We start from the raw sequence: 24363 nt of genomic DNA on the forward strand, positions 1-24363 counted from the left end.
ACACCAAATTCTGTGGAGTAGTCAACATGCTCAAGGAAAGGGATGCCATCCAGAGGGACCTTGACAGGGTTGAGAGATGGGACCATGCAAAACTCAGGAAGTTCAACAAGGCCAAGTACATGGTCCTACACCTCTGTTGGGGGAATCCCAAGCACAACTAGGCTGGGCAGAGAATAGATTGAGAGCAGCCCTGAGGAGAAAGACTTGGGGATGTTGGTGGACAAGAAACTCAACATAAGCTGGCCATGTGTGTTTGCAGCCTAGAAAGTCAGCCATGTCCTAGGCTACATCAAAAGAAGTATGACCAGCAGGTTGAAGGAGGAGTTTCTTCCCCTCCACTCTCATGAGACCATGCCTGCAGTACTGTATCCAGCTCTGGGGTCCCCAGTACAGAAGAGACATAAATCTGTTGGACTGAGTCCAGAGGAGAGACATGAAGATAGGCAAGGACTAGAGCACATCTCCTGTGAAGACAGGCTGAGACAGATAGGCTTGTTCAGCCTGGAAAGACTCAGGGAAGATCTTATTGCAGCCTGACAGTACTACAAGAAAGCTGGAGAGGGACTGTTTTCAAGGGCATGAAGCGACAGCACACTAGGAGTAGTGGGTTTAAAGTGAAGGAGGGTAGATTTTGATTAGATATTAGGGAGAAATTCTTCCCTGTGAGGGTAGTGAGGCCCTGGCACAGGGTGCCCAGAGAAGCTGTAGCTGCCCCCCTCCCAGACAGTGTTAAAGGCCAGGCTGGATGGGGCTTTGGGCAACCTGGTCTAGTGGAGGGTGTCCCTGCCTGTGGCAGGAGAGTGGGACTAGATGATCTTTAAGGAGTTTCCAACCAAAGCCATTCTAGGATTCTGTGAAAACTATCATCTGTGATTCAGTATATTACCAGCACATATAGCATCACAGCTGCATATGAGTTAATTATATTTACATTTTTCTGTTATTATTTTCTGTAGTGGAAATCCCCACTCAGATCATGCTAGTTAATGGTTTTACATGACAATTCAGCTTCCATCCCACAGATTTCCTCATATGAAGAAATCCATGGGTTAATGAGAAAAGTATCTCCACCTCAGACTGAGTGGAAAAAAAGTTATCCATTATCATGTCATACTTGTTGTGTTCAATTGCCACACTAGTGATTAAGCTAATTAAGCACTTTGCTGCATGGTTTAGTGTCTGTCCAGAATGGAATTGCACATTTTAATAGGAAGCATATGGCTCTTGATGTCCTACACTAGTTTCATGTATCCAATCTACTGCTGAACTGCATTGCCTCCTGGGTGCCTCTTTCTGTTGACTCAGGTTGAATCTTGAGGAATGAGCCTCTTCATTTGTGTTTTAATAAGATCCTACCATGAAGCAATTTTACAAAACACCAGTCAAGGTTGTTTACAGTCGAATTCACTACAGTTGGCATGGGGAGCTGCAAACTGCATCCCCTCTGCTAGCCTGGTACCCTGGTGAGGTGGGAAAAGTGCAACTTTGGAAGTGTGTTTTTATGTACTTCTAGTTTTACCCTCCTCAAAAGTTTCCTCTTGGCAAGGCAGCTATAGTATCACCATCAGCCTGTACGATGAACAGAACGTGCCAGATCAGAGCAGTTTTCAGCAGCGCTACTTCTGGGGTGGTCCTAGTTTCCTCCCGTCTGATGAAGGGATGGCAATATTTACTGGCTTGCTGTTCTTCCATTTCCCATCCATAGATAGATGATTCAGTCTCTGGGTGAATAAGGATCTCCAAATACATGACAAAAGGAAATGGCTGCGGGCTGTAATTGCCCAACAAGATTCCAAGAGAAGTAAGTAAGTGTAAGGAGAGTTTCTATCATGTGTTAGACATTATGGCAGTTCATAAGAAGGGCCCATTTGGTACGTCCATTTGGATTCAATGTTTCTCTCAAGCAGTGTACATGTAAATGGGTTTGGACATGAAATAACATTTCAGCTACACGTGGACCTATATACAAGCTTTATACATGTCTTGTTACTTCCTTGCAGTATTCTCTGATGGATTTGTTATCCAAAATGGTTGTCGGCCAGCCTCATTTTGTAAGGTGCATCAAGCCAAACAACGACCGCCAGGCAAACAAGTTTGATAAAGAAAAAGTGTTGGTTCAGCTGCGTTACACAGGAATTCTGGAGACCGCGAGAATCCGGAGGCAGGGTTATTCGCACCGGATCCTGTTTGCTAACTTCATAAAACGGTACCACTGATGTGAAGAAGCTTTTTTTCTCTCCTATCATTGCTGCCCAGTGTTTGCTAAGCATCAGCAGTGTCTTTGGTATGATCTTAAATGAGACAATGCAAGTCATTTCTGGTGACAAAGATTACAGGCACAAGATTAGTGACCTGTTTTGGCTCGGCAGGGGAAGACGATGCATCTCAGGATGATTGCTTCAGTTTCTCTGTGCATTTGAGTAAAAATTGTCTTGCTCATAGTCTGCAAGTTTTCTTCTGAGATTTGAGGTTTAGAAATGTAATGCTTCAAGCTAAAGCCATGAATTTGGAGCACTGGCACTCAAGGAGCACTGTGGTTTCTCTACCTCCTGATATTCAGCTCTGTGCAGCATCTGCTTTTGCAGAGTAGATGATAATTTGGTATTACTAATCTAAGGCTGAGAAGTTCATTAAGTGCATAATTTTGTTTAATAATATTTTCTGTTAGTCATGTGTGAAGAAGAGTAATTAATTCACTATGATTTTATAATTCCTTTAACTATCTCCTTCCTTGGCCCACAAAAAATTAATCTTGAGCACTTAATCTGTATTTCTCTACTACAAATAAAGACCCTGAGTATTTGGCTCAGTCAGAACTGAGATTTATGGCTTGGAGAGCAAGATACAAGCAACACCTATTCACACAGATGCACTTAAAAGTAATAGTGCAGTAGAAACAGAGAGGTAGCAGTGGAGTGCTGTAGGTGCACAAGAGAGAGGAAGGAATAATCCTGGGACTATTACTGTTTTGGAAGAGTGTAGCATGAAAACGGTAGTTATCACTGCACCAGCATGTGCCTTTTGTCTCTGCTTTTTATAAAAAATGTTGTTGTTTGGATAAAAAAACACAGTGAATGTAACAGGGTAGGTCTCCAAAGAGCCTGTCTCTGATTGCAGTGAGGCTGTGCACATCTCCAGTGCTGAGGATAGGGCCCTAAACCAAAAAGGGATTCTTATTAAGCATCTATCTCCATGTCTTTTTTTTTTTTTCATACTAATTGAGTTACAGATAGACCTGGGATAATGGCAAAATGATTTTTTTAGAATAAAAAATAAGCCAATTCATCATGTAATAAAAAGGAAAAAAAAAAGGAGCTGTAGGAATTGGTGGTAATGCAGGAATCAACATTGTCTCTTCTTTTATTATCCTATGAGGTAATTATTGCCATTATTTAAAGCTGGTACAAGCCAAGCTTTGTGCACAAAGGCTGAATAAAAAGAAAAAAGCAGAATGTACTGTCAGGAAGCACATGTAATTCATATAATTATCCTGAATTAAAAAAAAAAGACAGGTGTGGTTCCATGGTTCATTTTGTTATGGAGCATTTTGGAAAGTCCTAGAACACACAAGAACTTTCCTACTCAGCAGCTGAGCTGTATGTTACAGGTCATTTTTATGCATGAGCATCCTGACCTCTTTTTCTAGTAAAAATTAGTTCTAAGTAATGAGTCTTCCAGATTGAATGCTTACGTATGAGATGTCATAATGGCGCATATACGTTCCAAAACGATCTGCAAAGCTGAATTCAAGGAGGTAAGAAGAGCTGAGATGCCTCTCAGATTGTGTTAACTATCTCAAAGGTATATGGTCTAGCACATGAAAATATGAAAATTTAGTTACATTTCTAGATATGAAATAAGCTAATTTAGGCAGAAAAGCTTTAGAAATATTTTTATTTTGTCACTGAAGTCACTTTCTCAGAATGAAGAGAGCCAGAGCAGCAAAGAACTCTATTTGGCTTGCACACTTTTTAAAAGCTTCCTGGTGTTGATATAGAATTAAACAACCCTCCAGGGTGTGAAATATGTCACTCATCCACTTTGATTAAGTTTCTCAGCACTGCATGTAAACCACAGCAATTTTTTTCATATGCTGTTTTGGCTTTTTTCAAGGCTGTGTTTCTTTCATGTAACTGGTTTTATTATTTAAGTCAGTGGTTTAAATATTTGCATCTATTGCTTGCTCTTAATGGAATAAAGAATCACATATTTGTCTTTAGGTATTACCTCATCTGTTACAAAACAAATGATGATCCTCCAGTAAGCCCAGAAACCTGTGCTGCCATCTTGGAGAAAGCCCACCTTGACAACTGGGTTCTTGGAAAAACTAAAGTAATTTTTTAATATACTGAATCTGTATTATTGCACTGTGTCACTGTTAACTTAGTAAGCAATTTGTTTTCTCACCCATTTGTTTGGTCTCTGTTGGTTTTAAAAAGCCACCCTTTGCTGGGTACTGTTCCCTGATACCTGGTTGAAGTCCTGCCCCTGTAACATGTTAATATTCTGATCAGCTCTGAAGCCACAGTACAAAGCAGTATGTGACAATGACACTGACTGCATTTTCTTTCAAAAAAGTGTAGTAATAAGGACCCCAGAGAGCTTAGTCCAAGCTTTCTTAAGGAAAATAAGTTGCACTCTTTCCCTGGAGCAAGCAGATGCACTAAGGGGAGGAAAAGGTTTTGGCTTTCCAGCCAGAGGCCTCTGTGGCAGACTGCTGAGCACTGAGGGAAGAGATAGCAGGGTGATCCTGTATGTGTGAAGAGGAGAGACTTAATTATTAGAGAAACACAAGTCTGTTCCCATACTCCTGCTTTTGGTTCTAGATTACTAGTCCTCCCAGAGTGCCAGAGAGGGACAGTCACCCCCCACCCCAACTGGCAGATGTCAGGAGGTCTGCCAGTAAAGAAAAGCATCAGACAACTCCTGCACCTAATCTATTTGTGAATATAACAGAAGTGTCTGAGAAAGAGATGCGTATACATATACATATACATATACATATACATATACATATACACACATATATATATAGAGAGAGATTGTAAACTATTTGAAATCACCTCACTGTAGAAGACCCAACTGTTCTTGTTCTGAGATATCTTCCAGGATAGATGGGACAGAAGCCATGAAGTCACCTCCTCCTCAACCTTTAATTTCCTCTGCCTGTTGTAGTAAGGCTAATGGACAACATGTAGCCAAAGGAAGCATATCTTGAGATGCAAGATCTATAGCTTGTGTTTACTTTAATTAGGGATAACCTGTGCTAGTGAACAAAGATCAGAATTCTGCAAAATAAGCATAATCATTGGCTTAATTGCACAAGCTCTTTTTACACCATTTATTTTCTCCTAATATATATATATGCATATGTATATAATTTGTATCCCTTGTGCTGTACTAGTTTTTCAGGGGTTATATGAGCTTCATGCTTGATGAAAGCAATTTAGTAAATAAACAATTCCTTAAATTTAAAATTGGAAAGCAGAAAGGTTGAAGGCTCCAGATTTGGATCACGTTTATGTAACCCATCAGATTTGTGAGGTTAGCAAAACTGCCAGCCTCATAATTTTGAAAACAGTTTTATAGTTACAGACTGAAGTTGTGCACTGGGACTTTAAAACATCTTTCTGTGAAAGTATGAATAAACAGGGACTCATAAAAGTTGTTGAAGGGGAGAGTAACTAACACCCCAAACAACCAAAATGCTACCTTTAACAAGAATGATCCTTCAGGTAATACAGCTAAAGTTCATCATTTGAAACCAATTTGTAATCTTGGTGATGTTAAATGGATTGAGTGAATACAGGGCCAGGGAGAGTAACTAAGACTTTTGTTTGTCTGCCTACTTCTTTTAAGGTATTCCTCAAATACTATCACGTGGAACAGCTAAATTTAATGCGGAAGGAGACAGTTGACATGATTATTTTGATTCAAGCTTGTGTCAGAGGCTGGTTGGGTTCAAGGAGATACAAAAAGATAAAGGAACAAAGGGAACAAAGTGCTATTAAAATACAGTCAGGTAATAACTTTAAAACATTTAACATTTTGTAGTGCCTGGGTAGTTGATAGATGGATGTGCATGTTGAATGTGGATTTTGTCGTTTTCCTGCTTTTACATTTGACAAAATATCTTATAGTTGGTGATATCTGTTCTTATTAAGAAAAAAAATTTCTTTCAATCAGGTTATGACAATCTCTTTACTGAAGTTGCATTTATCAATGTTACATTTAAAAGACAATTTTAACAATGGAAAGTTGTGATTGCATGGATGATACTGTTATTAATAATATTCTGGCACGCTCTGCCAAGGTTGTGTAATATAATAATGAAAATAAAATGTATTAACTGTTCTAGATAATAAGACCAATTACACTGCTGATGGAGACATCAACTGCAATTTTTAATATATTTCAAACACCACCTTATTTTCCATTCTGATTCTCTTGTGGTTTGTATTCATTTCATTCATAATACCTTTACTCACCAGAAAATGTATTTTTAATGTAAATTTACCGCTTGTGCTTGTTTGCCATGTTTTTGAAAGGTTAAGCTGCAAAATATTTATGAATATTTTAATAGAGGTCTGTAATTCCTTCCAGACTTTTTAAGTGTACCTACTGGATTACTTAATTTTTGACATCTCTTTTCAGCTTACAGGGGGTTTGTTGCTCGTAAAGAATACATGAACGCAAAACGTAATAAAAAAGTGGAAGAATATATTACTCGACTTCAAGCAAGTAAGAATTGTTTGCTTTCATGGCTTTTACTGTGCTGTCTGTACACAATATGTTGATCCAGACTCTGCTGTTTCCTAGCTACACTGATTGACTGTGCTCATTTGCACATTCTGAGGTGTAATTTATCTATTACATATCTATATGCAGTGGCTGAAATGGGTCAGTGTACTCCATTACCTGTGCCTCCGAGTGGCTTAGAAGCTCTTCCCACAGCTGGGAAGTGGGCTGGCTAAATGCCCTAGCATTGCCATTCCTCGTCTGGAGCATCTCCCCTATGAGGAAAGGCTGAGTGAGCTGGGACTGTTCAGCCTTGAGAAAAGAAGACTAAGGGGGGACCTTATTAATGTTTATAAATATCTTAAATATGGGATGCAGGGGGAAATGGCCAGCCCCTTTTCAGTGGTCTGTGGAGACAGGACAAGGGGCAATGGCTGCAAGTTGGAGCACAGGAAGTTCCGCACCAACATGCAGCAGAACTTTTTCAACAGTGAGGGTGACAGAGCCCTGGGACAGGCTGCCCAGGGAGGTGGTGGAGTCTCCTTCACTGGAGATATTCAAGACCCGTCTGGACGCCAATCTGTGCAATATGAGCTAGGGAGCTGCTCTGGCAGGGGGGTTGGACCCCATGATATATCGAGGTCCCTTCCAACCCCTGTGATTCTATGATGAATATTACAATGTTGTCAAAGCCCCATATGATACTATCTGCATGTAATGTGTGTGTATGTTCTGCTCTATCAGGAATAGTTTTTGTTAGGTACCATTAATAGTTATGTTTAAGAAGACTACAACCTGTCATCTCTTGGATTGTTTTTTGCCATCTCTCAATCCAGCCTAGGAAAATATTCATTCTCTTCTGCAGCAATAATCCCCTTGGGCTCAGATGGATGTTATGTGACATCCCTTTTTCCTCCCCCTATTTCTGTCTCCCCTGTCCCTGCAGAGATGTCCCTGAGCCAGATGTAGTCAAGGCAGCTCTGAAATCAGCAGCAGTACCAATAGAGAGGCACAGCTCTGAAAACAGCTGGCACAAATCTGCACAGCGCTCGCAGTAATTACAAAGGTGACAATCCCAAGTGTAAGCTAGTGCTGCCAGTATCCAGGCTGTCTAGATTTAAACTACCTCAGATATGCCTTCATGAGTATATATTGACACCAGTGCTGGTTTTAGTCATTGCCAGATGCATCTGTTAATTGCACTGAACTAATCTTAGTGCATACTGAAGAGTGCTTCCCTGCAGTCAGTAGAACTTTGTCAGTGTAGGAAACAGTCTAAAACCAGAATAAAATCCAGTGATGTGCCAAAAACAATCTGACATATCCAAAAGTTGTCATTTATGTTAGGATATTTAGCATTTGCAAAAGTATGAATTTATCACTTTGCTCTGTTTGTTCATCTCTCCAGTGTTTCTTCTTGTCCACCTTCTGTATCCTGTGTGAAGTTTCATTTCAACTTATTTTTCATTGCACAAGAAGACAGAAGAAAATTAAATGTCGATTTTTACTTAGCTCTCCTGGTCCTCCCTCCCCCATTTGTCTCTAAAGCGATACGAAACTCCCCTTCCAGCTTGAGAAAAAAAGCTTAGACAGCTACTATCTCATAACAGAGTTCTCAGGAATCTTCAACGGTGAACCAGAACAAGTCTTAAAAGATCAGATTTAGCTTATATTGTCACGTCCATTGACATGAGTTGATTTATTTGAAAATAACGTTTGTGTTGCTTTTGTGTGAAAACAGAATAAGGATTGGCTCATAACTGAGAAACTCCAGAAGTATTCCAAGTGCTTTATAATTTGCACTTTTCTAAGGCCTTGAAAGGTTGCAGTATAAAACCCAATTGTGCTGCTTCCAATAAGTATGTCCCTTTTATACAGTCCTTCTTAGACTGAACAACTGTATCTAGTGGAGCCCAATTTGGGCTCAGTTATGAGTAGGGATTGCTAAAGCACTTAAAATCTACCACCAAATGACTGTGTTAGAATAGACTGCTTATAACCCCCTCCCATTATTAAATGAGCTTGACTTTTCCTATGATGCAGAATTCTCATAGCAGAGTTGGAGAAGGAGCTCCCTTATCTACCATCTCAGGGTATTCAAATCACTGGAAGCCTCTATCCCTAGACTCTTGGTGTGGCATTTGGAATTAGAGTTCAATGGAAATATTTTGACAAAACACTGTGGGTTTGGGTTTGGTTTTTTTTTGCTAGGGATTAGCTGATTCGTGCTGAAACCCTGGAATTGTAGACTTGTCCAAACAACAGCGCTTTGGAGATGGTGCCAGTTCCCATTAGGAAATTATTTGCAAGTTCAGGAATTTTTGGAGCAACATTCTGAATGCAATTCAGTTTCTGATTAAGACACTTCATGTAGATGTCTAAAAGTGATCTAGGTGTCTAAACTCTTGTAGACAGCAGGGCCTGGAATTTGATTAATTACATTTAAACCCACTAAATTCTCTGCTCATTTGTCTTCATACTGGTATCTAATGTAATTTGAGATGCCCTGTGTTATCTTGCCTGGCCTCCAGCTTTATTTCATGTGGTATAGTCAACTTTCTCCAGCAAGTCTTGTTCTTTCTGCTGCTCCATGTAGATGCCTTGGCTATCCTTGGAGCATAGAAACACAGAATGTGTAAGGTTGGAAGTGACCTTTAGAGGTCATCTAGTCCAACCCCCCTGCAGTAAGCAGGGACATCTTCACTAGATCAGGTAGCTCAGAGCCCCATCAAGTCTGACCTTGAATATCTCCAGGGATGGAGCACTTCAGGTGACACTGGATCCCTATGTGCCAGTGACTGCATCAAGCCCGTAGTGAGTAGTCAGCACCTACATGCCTCAGGCAAGAACAAGTTTGAGCCCTTATTCATCCTAGTTCAGACCAGAAACTTGAACTTGTGCCTCCACAAAGCACAAGTAGTGAGTTCCCTTGCCACAGCGCACCTGGGTACTCTGGAGCTTAGCATATCTTTCATGCTGAGCTTTTTCGTTTTGAGTAACGAGCATTTCCAAAAGGAGCAAAGGAGCTAAGTCTTCTGTAACTGCTGAGCTATGAAATTTTCAGTTTCTCTGTGATCTAGTGAATGTTAGTTAATTCCAAGCCTGTGCCAGAAGAGAGCCTGGTAATCTCTATCCAGATAATCAGATGTTTTCCAGGGAAATGAAAGACTGAATCAAATCAATAGCCTGAATCAGGAAAAGCAGGCACATGAAGCTGTAACCAGTGTGTTCTAGAGGCACTTTACATCACTATGCTTCTGCTTCATTCTGCATCTTGCTGTATTTTTTTAGTCCAATAAAATACATAAAAAAGGAGCCTTTTTGTATCCTTGTGTAGAACAGGTACAGCTTTCTGAAACCTCAAAGAAGTTTTATGAGACAGAATAATTTCAGATAAAAGGTAATTGTAATAACCAGCCCAGTCCATATTTTCTTACTGGTTTTCTTTGTTTAATTCTGTTATCATTTGACTTTCTGAAATGTGTGGGACACCCATTGCTTGTTGCCTAAGGTTGTTTTATATTACAATTTGTATTAGTTGCCAGAGGATACTTACTCAGGAAGAAGAGGAAAGAACTAACTGAAGCAAGAAACAAAGCAGCAGTAACAATTCAGTCTCACTACAGGGGATATAAGGAGAGGAAGATCTTCAAAACGAGGAGGTAGCATTATTTTCTGTCTCTTATGTCACTCAAATGTGTCCCTTTTCAGTAACTACATTGCTGAAGAACAGCAATATAAACTAAAATTGTACCAAATTAAGATTATTCTAGATACATATGCAGAGGTAGTGTACATTTATTTGGAGGGGTTTTTATGTCAGTAGGCAATTTTCTCATATTTTTAAGCCCAGGGAATAAAGGCATATTTCAGGCAAATATGCACAATACTGTGCTTACCTGTAACGGTAATGTGATCTGTAGCTCAGTCTCTTTTTGGAACTAGCTCATCAGAGCAAAATGCTCAGACAAGAGCGAGAAATAGGCATCTGCAGGGAACTGCTCTTCCTGTCTTAAGTCACCGAGATAAGCATAGGTGATGACAGCAGGAACCTGGATGTCTTGCTCAGAGCAAACAGCTAAAATTTAGGTGAGGTGAATCACATTCTAAATATCTCTGCAGTGTGGATGGAGTCCTAGTCTCTGAAGTGGAGCAAGTAGCACTTCACTGATCACCGTTGCTTTTTCAGTGATAGCTTCTAAGTAGGTGGAGACTAGTCCAGAGAGGAGGAAAACAGCTGTGAAGGAGTTTCAGAGGGAAGGAACAGGCTGGCAGATTTCACCAGGCTGGCACCAAACTGTCATTGATGGTAACAGTTTAGGGACTAGGTCTTTTAAATTTGACCTGGGCTTATGTCCAGGATCATTCTATTTGCATCCCTAGTGAGACCTGAGGCAGTTTTATTTCTTGAATACATTTAGGATTGCGTGTATTTTTTGAGGTGCTAAAAGGTTTCTGCCTCATGTTTTTGTTAACATTTAAATTAATTCTTCACTACTTTATCAGCCCTCATGCAGCCTAGATTGTCCCACAGCAATTTTGCACAAAGAGATTAACAGGGATGGCCCTTTTCACTTAAGAAACAATAATCAGCAGAAAGACAGAAATTGGTTTCCTGTCTTTAATTCCAGCTGTATGCACTAAACCTTTCCCCTGTTGCAATGTATCAAATTGCCATTTAGTACGTAAACACCATTGAAGGTAGTTGTAAAGCTGTCACTACCCTTCATCTCCTTCAGCTGTAATTTTTGCCCAAAACTCTATTCCATTCAGGGAATCGCTTAGAAAGAAACAAACTGAAAATGCAGCATCCATTAGTGAAAAGGATGAAGAACTTAAAGATGATAAGGAAAGTCCAGCGGAAGTGAAGGGTGCCCTTCCTAAAACAGAAGAAGAAGCAGCAGCTGTCATTGTTCAGAGCCATTACAGAGGCTACAGAGTACGTAAAAAAATAAAGGAAGAGCACAAAAAAATAGCAGAGGAAGAATTATCTGCTGTGGAATTCCTTGAAGCACAACTGCAGCCAGCTCAAAATGATATGCTGGAAGAAGCAGCAAACGAGGAGACTCAAGATGAAGCTGTTGCTGTTGCTGGCAGTGAGTGCTCTGGGTACAGTGACACAGGAAATGTACAGGGGCAACAGAAAACATCTACGGAAGGAGAAGGAGCTTCTGTGAAGCAGAATCCTGCAGTAGAACATGTTGGTGAAGGTGAAGAACAGGCTTCTTTGGAAGACTTGTCCACAAAATCTTCAGTCAAAGTCACAGCTGAACCTGGTCCCCAGCAAGGGCAAGATGATCAAGACACACTCAGTGCAGATCAGCAAAATCAGGAATCTGCTGTGGTCCAGCTCAGGACTGACAGGGATGTGGAAAGAAACCACCTAAAACATGAAGTAGTGATGCCTACAGGATGTAAAGGAATTACAAGAAAAGAATCACTAAGAGGCTCATCGAGGCAAGTTGAGGCAGAGAAACCAGATTCAGAAGACAAAGAGAAGGCAGCAGTGGTTATTCAAAGCAGTTACCGGGGTTACAGGAGGAGGGGACAACTCAGAAAAGAAGGGAAACTACCTTGCAAAAGTCAAGAGAAAACTATAATGGAGTCAACAGAAGCCGTACACAGTCAAAATAATGATCCCCAAATAAAAAAAGACAGTGAAAGCACCGGTACAGAGCCTGAAGACTCTAAGACATTGAAGGGAGACACAGAGAAAGAGGCTTGCGATTTGGCAGCCTTCTCACGGCAGGTAAGAAGTTCTTAAGGTATGTGTGTTGAGCATAAAACTCTGAGCAATGACAGGATAGCAAAGTTATTTTTCTGGCTTCAGTGGAAGGTGTTGCTCCATAAAATGCAGATGAGGTTTTATAATGAGTGTTCTATAAAAATGTGTATTTTGGGCCACAAGAGAAAATGCCGTTTTCAGAAAGAAGGGAAAGACAAAGTTAGAGTGCTGGCAAAAAAACCAAACTGTGTTAGTTTTAACTTGGGTTACATTAAATGCAGAAGCTTTGCCTTTGTTTGTTGAAGTGTGCCTTTACCAGGAAAGGCCCTTAATTCAGCACACCTGTGAAATGTCTCTGAGTGAAACTAAAAGTTACTGCGTCCGTATCAGGGACTCACACATGTGCATAGAAGTACACCTACAGTTGTAGAAGCTTCTTTGCATCAGCAAGGCACTGTCTGCTCACATGTGTGAACCGATGTGAAGTAGCTGCATGACTGGGCTGCAGTGTGCAGTTTCCTACATGTCTTTTTTTTTATTATTATCTCTTTTTTTTCCTTCTTTTTTTCTCTTTTTTTTTTCTTTTCTTAATGAGTATGGGGAGATAAGTGTGGTAGAGCCTATACTGCACCAAGTGGAGAAATACCTTTTAAATTCATTCTCTAGTCCACTATTTTACCTTTAATTACTTTGACATATAAACATATTTATATAATAATGTAAAATCCTGGTTTATATTTTCCAGATATCAAAGTTGTCTGAAGACTACTTAGCATTGCAGCAAAAATTGAATGAAATGATACTGTCACATCAGCTGAGACCCGTGATGCTGTCCAAAGATAAGCAAGCTAACGGACGACTTCCTTCTCACGTTTGTCAGTCAGGTAATGTTGCACCTTGCTGTTAGCAGAATTTCTATTTGTGAACAGGACTTCCAAGAAGTGGCTCCTAATCATGTTTTTAAAAGCCAGGGGACTACTATCTTCTCGTAACTCAGGCTGTTCATTTTTGTACTAAGACCCATAAAATCCCCTGAGTTGGAAGGGACCCATAAGGATCATCGAGTCCGCTCCTGGCTCCACACAGGGACAGCCAAGTCAGATCATGTGAGTGAGTGCATCATCCAGATGCTTCTCGAACTCAGTCAAGCTCAGTGCTGTGACCCCTTCCCTGAGGACCCTCTTCCAGTTCCCAACCACCCTCTCAGAAAAGAACCTCTTCCTAATATCCAATCTGAACCTCCCCGACACAGCTTCATGCTGTTCCTTTGGATTCTATTGCTGGTCGCCAAAGAGAGGAGATTGGCACCTGTCCCTTTGCTCCTCCTCATCAGGAAGCCATAGACTGTGATAAGGTCTCCCTTCAGTCTCTGCTTCTCCAGGCTGAACATGTCTGGATGTTTCCAGAGAAATGTCTGAGCTTAGTTGGGATTTACATATTTACCATTTTTCTTGATATTTTGTTTCAGTGCTGCGTCAGATTGGTAAATGTATCATTGTGAGACCTAAACAGAGAATTTCTAGAAATACTTTTCTTTGGTAAAGATTCCACATTGTCTCTTTTTTACTGGTATGTTACTCATCTGTGCATTCTATGGATACGATAGGGAACTATGTTTTAAAAAGAAAAAAAAAATTAGGTACTATGTCAAACAATTTACCAAAGTTTGTTGCATGTTTGCTGAGTCAAGTTTTAGCTATCCACAAATGCAGCTGAGCCTATCAAAAATTGTAACTCTACCCACATGTGTGGGTATCTCCATAAAATTACAAATTTTATTAATAATTGGCATCCATTTCACTCCCACACTTAAGAGGGCATTACCTCTGAAAACCTGCTCCAAAGTTATTTATATTCCAGTTAACATGTGCAGTGGGGGTGCCCAAAATGTAAGCACACTTGGAGCAGGTTAGGTGGTGATGGGGAGGAGTACCAGGAGAATAAAGGTGAAAGACTGGGGATTCAGAGCATGCAGATTGAGACCTGTGCCCCACAGAGAAGTCCACAAGGAGCTGACTGAGCTGCCCAAGCCTCCTCAGTTGGAACAGACTAACAGGGGATATCCTCAGCCTGTGACTTGGGCCACAGATGTGGAGGAAGACAAGGGCAAATGTGGCAGATGACTGGGTGGGTATTCACTTCTGCAGGGGAGCTTGTGCCAGCCCGTACCACTGCACTGCCTCTGGGAAGATGTCCACTCACCCCTACACAGCTGGGGGCAGATCCAGAACCGTCCCTCGCTGTCCAGAGCTAACTATATAATTTTCATTATAACACTGTAGATTCAGTTGTCATGTACACTGAAACTTTCTGCTGTTACCATGGCTAAGTTGAAGAGATCCCAAAAGTACTTCACCCCCACTTCGCAGTCCTCTCAAATGGGCAAGCTGATAAAAAGCTTGCTGTTTACAAAATCTAAGCTTCTTGAGTGCCCACTGGCTGCTAGTAGATAATCTATGAGGTTCAACCTGTTTCCAGTACCAAAGGCTGCAAGAAAAGACAGATGTGAAATGGAAAACTAAGTGTGATAATTTTTTATAAAAGACAGATAAACACTTGTTGTCATCCTTAATGGGTTTGTACTGAATTCTCTATGAGATATTGCTGATTTTTGACAAGATAAATATGAGGAATTAAAAATTCATGCTTTGCAAAATAGCTCTTGGTTCTTACATATTTTCCTGCAAAAGCTAGAGGAGGTAGGTAGATAGAAAGGGAATGCACAAACCACTGTTTTGTCAGTTAAAACTCCCATTACTTACACAGGTGAACCAGGCAAAAATTTATCGGTATGTCCATGCCACATGCAAGTCAGAATAAAGTCTACCCTTCACATCGCTATAGATTTAAGTAGCTCTACAGGAGGCAAAAGGATGCTGGAATTTGTCATCTGTGCATGCAGCCCTGCTTAAAGTAGTGACCAGTCAGCCACTTCCCTTTATCCCTGAAAATGCCCCACTGCTTTAAGCCTCTGTCATGTCATAATACAGCGTTTTTCCTGTTGGTAAAGTGAAAGTTCTTTGCCTTTTGAACACCGACATGAAAGATGTCATACTAAGAACTGGAACTAAGTCAAAATGCTTTTTAAAACAACATTGAAACAGTTGTTGAGTTGCATAACAGATCAGGTCTTTTGCCTCATTTTAATAAATAGAAGGAAATAGGATTATTTTACAAGCTATTGTTGTAACAAAAGGAGGATTTATTTTCTTTATGTTTTCTCCTGACAAATGTCTGTATGGGCAACATGACAGCACATAGATCTTTTGTGCACCGGGAAAAACCTTCACAGAACTACTGGTGACTTACAAGTCCCTGGTTTGGTTTTTTGGGGGTTGTTTTTGTGGATGTAAAAATTGAATGTTTGCTATCTTGACTAACTGCCTTTTGCAAGCAGTGTCATAGAAACCATAATTTTAAAAGGAGAGTCCTTAATGCTCCTGTTCTAAGAGATAAAAACGTACTTTGTAGTCAAGGCATGCTCATTTTGAGATGGCTTATGCAGAACTTTTGAAAATATTTTTCTCCAGAGTAAGTATGATTAACATGCACTTTGGTTTTGGTTAGGCAAAGTGAATACAGAGCTCAGGAGTTACTCTTTTCAGAGGTGACTGCAGTTAAAATGGAATGGTGGGTACGATTTGACTAAGCAGCTGTGACTGAACTCACCACAGAGAAATGTGCCATCAAAGCAGGGGCCAGCTAAAGTTGTAGTGGCTGATACCTGCCCTTAGACATTGTAAAGCAGGAGTTGGCCTGCTTTATTGCAAACCAAAGCAGCCCTTCCAGCCTTTACTGCTGTCTTGCTAATCACTCGCTTGAATGCTCTGCTCCAGTGAATCAAAATAACCCAGATCCAGTCTTCATCCAGTTCCTTTAGAACTCATGTTCCCAATCTTTCTGCAGCCAGCTTTCCCTTGATACAATGGGCAACATTCCACTTTGGCCTGGGTCTGGCTCCTTGGCCCTCGTCGCCTCTCTGGTTTGAGCTAGGCAGCCACAGTTTGCTTTGCTGTGTTCTGTTATTGGCCCAAATGTCTCGTACAACTTGTGTGGCTACTCATGATAAACACAACAAAGCTGACTTTAGCCAGACATTGAACTTTAAAAAAGCAAGAAGGAAAGCTGGCTGGGCTCTAGCCAAGCGCTGTTCTGCCAGGCCTCCTGGCTGTGATGGGATGTTCCGCTCTCTGCAGCACGGTTTGACAGGGTGCCAGGTTCAGCTGCTCACCTAGGATGTGGATGGAGTGGTGGCAGCATGGACTCAGCCCCGATTTCTCACATGGCCATGTTTATAACTGCTAACCAGGCCACTGAAAGAACTTTATTGGTGTGGAATGTGAACTTTGTTTTTCTACACTGGAATGTAATTCACTCAACAGGAAAACTGTTTCCTTTCCAGCTGTGATCAATGCACAGGGCACTGAGAGAAAAGAAAATGCTACAGTAATTCCCCAGCTCGCCTGTGAGCTGGTTGAAGCCTGAGCGTTACAGAACTCAATCACAAAGCTGTGTTGTCTTACCTTAAATAGACATTTATTATAACAAACATGATCTAACTAGATTTAGAGATGATTTAAGTAAAAATAGGCCTGTGTTCAGATCATTTAAGTTCTACTGTCTACAACACAGGAGGTGTCAGCATTCTGGATCTTGCACTTTCTTCCCGTATGCAATATAGTGAGATCACTACATAAAACAAAGACCTGAGGTAATATACTGCAGACTATCACACTAAAGTGAAGCAGGTAGACATGGTGAGTGATCCACTGTCTCTTAAACAGGGAGGAGCCTTCCTGTCTTCTTGCTTACATTACGTGTTACAGTACAGTTTATACACACACATTTACAGAAGAATTTGCTTTTACTGCAGGTTTCTCTCTGACACTACCTTTGCCGTCCTGCCTTTAGGAAAGCAATGAGTGCTGAGTTTTAACTGTTCTTTAAATCATGTAGTAATTACCTATTTGTAATTACTTTGTTCATTTACATTTATTTACAGTTCTTCTTCAGCTTCACTATTTTTATATTTTTACAGCTACAGCGTGTGAATTGTACTTTTTAGCTGTATGCCAGGTAGGGATACTTGTGTGCTTTCATCTGTGGGTAGGTGGTCATTATTCGGTTTGAAAATTTACTGGCTCGTCTGATAAAATAATTTATTACATTGCTGCCCACAGAAGGGGAGGAACTGAGGGGCAGCTGGATGCCATACTGTAACAAATAGTCAGATTTTCAGAACTATTTTATTTAATAAAAATGCAGAGCCTGCACTTTAAAGAACATGTGAACAAAAAGGTTAAATCAATCTTAAATCCACAATGTTAAGTTGCTCTTAAGTGAATGCTTTATGCATTTTTATAAATACAAATAAAGTATTAATTAAAATGCATAAAGCAAGCTGCACAAGGTTCCTGGAATAAACAGTATTCCCTAGGGCTGAAGTTTCTGACGAGGTTCTATTTGCTTGCTAAATGCATTCAGCTTAACCTAATGGCTGCATCCCAGGACTGCACCTTTGGACTGCTAGTGAGCCTGGGGTTAACGGTGGTGCCAGAACAGATGCACAAATAGCTGCTGTCAAGTCTTTTGAGGTCAGAGTCTCAAGTGAAGGGACTTTGGTCATTATGGGAGCAAACTTTTTTCTTTTTTCTCCAGATGAATAATGCCGCCCATCCTTGTAAGAACTAAATGACAGTTCAAGTACAAAATCTCAGGAAGAGAATTTTCTAAATTTAGAATGAAATCTGCATAGTACAAGGAACTCTGGTGCAGCTGAGGACCTTTTCAGCTACACAAAGCAGTGAGACAGGCAAGGTTTTCATCCAGGATTCCTCCTGCTGTAGGCTGCCACAGCACTATTTGCATGGGGTTTGCAGGCAGCGCTTGCAAGGAAAAGGAGCTGCTGTAACACTGGCTGTGCAGAGCAGTACTCACTGGCTGGGCTTTCTTCTTTGGAAGAAAGCTCTCCTAAATAGCAGCAATCCCAGATCACCAGACTGTGCAAAATGAGAGTGTTAGCTGGAGAATGAAACCTCTTCCCTCAGTGGTGCAAGCAGGACTTAGATATGAGAGATCAAACATTCTCAACTCCTGCTGGATGCAGTTGGAAAGTTCTCCGTCTCTTGCAGTTCCTAGTTTTAGGTCTGTGCCAGAATAATCCCTCCATTTTCTCCAGATTGCTAAACATTTGCACCTATCACCTGTAAACTCCAAATCTGGCTGTGGTAAACATTCCATAAATAAACAATGCCTAAAAAGTTATTAACCAGAATGTTAAAGAGCAGTGCTTTTTTATATGGAAATCGCAAGCCTGAGTAATGACATCCTCATACTGTGTATACAGTCAGGACAGTAAAAAGGTATGCACATAAGTATTGTAAGCAGTAAGAGCTGTTCACTTCTCATTATGGAGTCAGGGAATTCCAGTTACTGTATTTGCATTTTTTCTGATTTCTTCCAAGCCTCACCACAAAACCCATACACTCACTGGTCTGACTTGGCTTGTTTCCTGCTTTATCCTGAGCCTGGCTTTGTACTTCCTGTCCCATAAGATGTGGAACAGTACTGAATCAAACATGTAACGTTTCACTTAAATGACCTGAAGACAGGTTTATCTGTTTCTCCAGGTGGCCTTATAAATAGAGACCTTTCACCACTTAGATGCTTATCACAGCTGTAACCACACTATTTCTCCAGTCTTCACTATAAGATCTGTTGTAAGTCATACATTAATTTACATTTGCATCCATGGATGTTGATTCCTTGAGATTGTTGTCTTCCAAGCTTATCGTTGTATGTCAGAATGTGCAGACACAGTTCAACCTCAAGGGCTGTTGATACTGACTCATCTTTATTCAAGCATTTCTTGCTCATACTTGAACGTTTCAAACACGTGCAGCTCTCCGCAGTTTCTGTAGTCTGTCATGGTGTTCAGGATACACATATGTTAAATGAGCTGGTCCTAGATTTCATTGTCCCTTTTCTTTCTTTTTCAGTGTATATGGAGCTGTCAGTGATCACTGGGTATGAAAGTAGTATCACCTTGTAACTGAACATCATAACATGAAAGGGTGTGTGTGCAACTGATGTAGGAACCTCTGAGGTGGCATTAAGTTGGCTAGCTGAGATACTGACAGGAATAAGGATTTTCCATAGATTTGCTAAATCTTCTTTAATGTTACCTGGGAGCCACACTGTTCACACACCTTTGCTGACCCTTACCTCTGCAATTCATTCATTCTTATGGAGAATGACCTAAACTTTCATTAAATTTTCATTAAACATTCCATCATCATTTATCAAATGTATGTTTTGACAATCTGCTTCAAGTTTGGGCAGCAGACAGACATAACTTCCTGGGCATAGGCTACAGCACAGGTGTTAAGGTTCAAAAGCAAAGCATCCATGTCACAAGAGCAAAACCTCTTTCTTTTGACTGAGTACTGACACACTTGAGCAGTTTGAGGAAAACCCTTCTCCCTTTCAGCATCTTCAACTCCTCATCCTGTTGATAAAACCTTTAAAGAAGAATGTCTGTGTAGCATCAAATGGGTTTGTTTCCAGTTTCTCCTACACATTGCTTCTAAGACACAGGAATGTGTCACAGCACCTGTCCAGGCAGATGTTACCGCAGGGCATTGGCTGGCTGCAGAGCCGGGAGTCTCAGCACAGTCCTTCAGCCCAGCTCCCCACCTGTGCCAATGACTAAGTGGGACATAACCTTAAGCGAGTCTCAGTGTGTCTTGCTTTGTGCATCTCATTTACCCTGCCAGTAGGATAGGGATGATAGTGCCAACCTGACATTGCCAAAGTGCTTTGACAGCGACCGTTGTGGGTAGTTTCCGTGTCAGTGTTGCAACGTGTATTTAAACCTTCGCTTGATGGAAAGCATTGCTTTTCCTTTTACATATAAAGCACAAGGCCAGATCTTGCAGGAAATACTTGAAGTCTTAAGGAAAAATAGGCTATGAGATATTTTACTATGAAGAGACTGAGTTTCAATAAAACCTTTTCTTTGTAATGGCCTCTAGAAGCAACATAATTGGCCTATGAATAAGTGAATGATTTTACTCCTCCTTTCTGTTTCATTGCCTACTGCAGAAAGGTGTAGGCCATCTGGAAAACAAGCACACCAAACACACCATTTATCAGGCCCGGGTATCCAATTTGGCTTCCACCTTTAACTCTATGAGGTAAATGAGTTCTGGAATTATCAGCAACTAATTAAAAAGCAAATTTTACTTTGGGCAGTGAGTTATTCAGTACAAGCGACTACCACGTCAGCTTTGTTTCAGGAACAGTGAACACACAAATCTAAGTGCAGAAGGAAATCACAGCTTCACTTTCTGGTGAAACAAAGCTAAGCCCATCAAGCTATTTTTTACTTAGCACATAATTTGGAAACAAAACTCAGAATTGCATTTTCAGCCCTCTATGTAATTTTGAAAAGGAACGTTAGAGCTCCAAGCTTAGAAGGCCTCTGCCCCAACATGGTATTTCTGTCCCCTCAGTTCTTCTGCATAGCTCATACATATGTACAATGCACAAGCTGAGATGAAAAGCTATTTTTCTACAACCCTAATCATTGTCAAAATGATGGGGTTTTGAATGTAAGAGGAGTCGTCTTTGCAGAGCACATACACAAGAAGCATACAAGTCATTTCAGTTGGAAAAATTGTAACTTAGAATACGATAATGCTTTACATGTTTGACAGTGATGAATTAAATAACCTAACAGCATACATAGTGATGAATTCTTAGTGGACAAAAAAAAAAATAGGTATTATGAAAGCCATTTACATGGGATTTTCCTGAAGCCCCAAATTTGGATCCAGTTTTTTTGTCACATTTTTATGCAGTCATGACCATTGACACACAATTTCTGAAAATGCCCTACAGACAAGGGTTTAGATGTTCCTATTCAACTGCACTGGGTTTTAAGGTTTGGGTTTTTTTAAAAAAGCATTGTTTCCAGTTTAACCTCCTTTTGTGTTTAAAACCAAAATAGGGAAGATATGCCTCTACTATGTCCACAAATGGAAACTCTGATAACTCCAGGTGGCCCATTTGAAATGCAGCAGGGTAACAGCAGCCCACATAAGAGCACAGTCAGACCTGCTATACCTATTAAAGTCAAAGAATGAAATTTATACTTAATACAAGTTACTGAAATGAATTTATTGCACCTGAATTTCATTGTTTAACATGAATTATCTGTACCCTGGCTTAGAAAAACACCATTGTTTTCTTAAGTACAAAATGTTAAAAGATACTTGTTCATTCATTACATGAGAAGCAGTCTGCATTTCAGATAAGAAACTAAAAGAATAAATGTAATCATTACCCAACTACAATTTAAATTAACATTATTCATCCTGCCTCCTCTGTATATCCATGACCTTTACAAGCCTTTATTTATCACACATAACAAAAAACTTACACAGCTAATTTTGCAGGAGTCAACACTGATGTATTACTGATCATTTCTCATTTTAAATGATTGTGCCACCTCCTTAATTAAAAAGATGTCTGATGTACACGGGAGAGTTGGGGTTTTTATCGTGTAAAAGGGTTTCTGATGGCCATTAGAGAACAAAATACATTCTTCCTTCTAAGACTCAGCCACATGAAATTAGCACATTGGGGTTATGGTATTAAAGTCACTTTGTGTGAAAGGGGATTAGATCAGCAGAACACTCTTCAGTGATTCATTGGGAGCTAGAGCCTCATTCCACCCTCACACTGTATTCATTTATGAGTAAGGAGGTGTTTTTTCTCATGGACTGTCCTCTGAATACGTCTGTGATGGGACAAGGACAATCTAAAACCAGTGCAGTGTACTTGGACACATGGTTCACCACCTAGACCTTGTGTCATGATTTCATTCATCACCCTGTATGTGTCCTTATGACCCATTTCTATCAAAGGTGTATTGCTGCCCTGCAACCCACACCTCCTTCATCTTGAAAGAATTGCATTAGTCCCCTATTAACTTTTCCTGTAACCGAAGCTGAACATAAGGCGATGATGCTCACCATGCTGTGAGTCAGACCCCCAGAGTCAGTTCAGTGGTCTCAGAAGCTATGAGCACCCCTATAGCTTTGCACCACCAGAACTGCTTATAGATTTTTTGACAAGCAAATATCCAAGACATTTGTCTGTCTGGTTCCCCTTGTGCCAAGCAATGTGTCGTGGTTTCACCCCGGCTGAGAGCCGAGATCCACGCAGCTGCCTGCTCCTTAAAGGAAAAGAGCAGGGGAAGAGGGAAGGGAGGGGAGTGAGAGGTAAGGGAAGGGAAAAAGAAGGGGCAAATAACCCCAAAACCAAGAAACTAAGAGTCCCGTGGGTTGGGATAAGGATAGTTTACTAAGATAACAGAAAGATACAATGTAACAATGCTAACAGGACTTTAGAGCAAAAATATATGAAGCTGTTGATACACAATGCAGTTTCTCACCGAACCCACAACTCAGGCCGTGCCACAAGTACCCACAAGTTTGGGTACTGACAGAGAACAGGAGTTCCGTTTTGTGCTAAGATCTTGATTTTGTTTCTGTTAGAATTAAAACATTTTGTGCATGTTTACAGAAAGTTTTTGTGGAAATAGACCAGAAGTTGATTACAGTAGACTAGGTCACACTGGATGCAGCAGACATGGTGGTGCTGTCTTGCTCAGTGGTACATGAATTGGCTTAAAACAGAGCAGCCTCAGCAGGACACCTTGGGGAAAATCTACACAATGGTAATGTAGAGGACTAACCTCTGAACCCAAGGTCTAATGCTACTTCCCTCATTCAGCACCTTAGTGATTGACTGGAGTCTGCAAAAATACCATCCTCACCACCCAGGTCCCTGGTAGGAGGAAGTAGCCTTCCAGGAGCCATCACCCTTCAGAATCCTTTTCTGTATGTAGAGCATCAGCCCTTTTCAGAAGGAGAAGCATGTGCTAGGCACTGCAGCGCTGTTCCAGCCTGACATTCCTTACATGGCGTGTGTCCATGTGGTTGTCTCAAACAGCTAAACCCATTCCCCTTTCCAGTCTGGTCATGGAAATGCCCCAAACAGTTGCTCTCTTGACTTACTGCAAGCAGTCAAAGTGGCTACGTGGATTTTTGGGGTGTTTTCCCTCTATTTGGTGAAATTCTCTCCTGCTTTTGTAAAAGCCTCACGTTCTGTGAAGAAATAAGCATTACTATCTTCTGCTTTTTTACAGTTGCAGCCAAAGTAGAAGACTCTCGCCCAATGCAGAGGCCCCCAAGAAGGCCACGGAAGCCCAAGACATTAAATAATCCAGAAGACTCCTCCTACTACACTCTAATACATGTGAGTTTAGCAAGCTTTTGTGGGCAAAGACTGCCAGATAGTTCCCACCCAAACTTTCTTTCTAATTGCTCTGTTTCCTCTCTTCCTTTCCAATACAAGATAAAAGCTGTGCCCTGCTGAAAGGAGGCAAGCCACAAACTTCACATTGCAAACTAGATTTGAAATTATTAAGGCTCAGAGTTGCCCTGACTGGGGCCCTAGGTCTGGCCAATTTTTGCTTTTGTACCTAAATGCACATACATTCATTACAGGCATAAGCAGCATTTGTACTTTCATTACACAAATTAAGTGCCCGGTCTCTGTACTTTCTTTGTAAGTCACGAGAGAGAAACAGGTTCATTCACAGAGCTATTTTGAGTGTCTAAATTAGTGCTTGATCTTGCAGAGAGAGCAAATATTAAAATAGGCTGTATTAGTATGCACACTGTGATTCCCTTTACAAATGTGTCAGATTGTGATTATGATGGAATTGGCAAATACCACCAGCTCAGGAGACTAATGGATTTGAGTGTGTCTATATATAGCCTTTGGTCCAAGTTCAGGTGCCAGGGGCTGCTTTCCACTCTTGACTTTGG

At 40.7% G+C, this 24363-nt stretch overlaps 1 protein-coding gene across 1 annotated transcript in view; it reads left to right on the forward strand.

Moving 5' to 3' along the window:
* The window catches only part of LOC311189107 (myosin-IIIa-like), a gene marked incomplete at both ends in the record, with an annotated part of 60195 nt that overhangs the window by 30120 nt on the left and 5712 nt on the right, over nucleotides 1-24363 (forward strand). The window contains 7 exons of the mRNA XM_084260687.1: nucleotides 2001-2206; nucleotides 4221-4332; nucleotides 5860-6022; nucleotides 6655-6741; nucleotides 11478-12487; nucleotides 13209-13347; nucleotides 23679-23788. Of these exons, the coding sequence (XP_084116813.1) occupies nucleotides 2001-2206; nucleotides 4221-4332; nucleotides 5860-6022; nucleotides 6655-6741; nucleotides 11478-12487; nucleotides 13209-13347; nucleotides 23679-23788 (1827 nt within the window). The remainder of the gene's footprint in view (nucleotides 1-2000; nucleotides 2207-4220; nucleotides 4333-5859; nucleotides 6023-6654; nucleotides 6742-11477; nucleotides 12488-13208; nucleotides 13348-23678; nucleotides 23789-24363) is intronic.

This window comes from Gallinula chloropus, assembly GCF_964237585.1.
Source record: "Gallinula chloropus genome assembly, chromosome: 2".
Lineage (NCBI taxonomy): Eukaryota > Metazoa > Chordata > Aves > Gruiformes > Rallidae > Gallinula > Gallinula chloropus.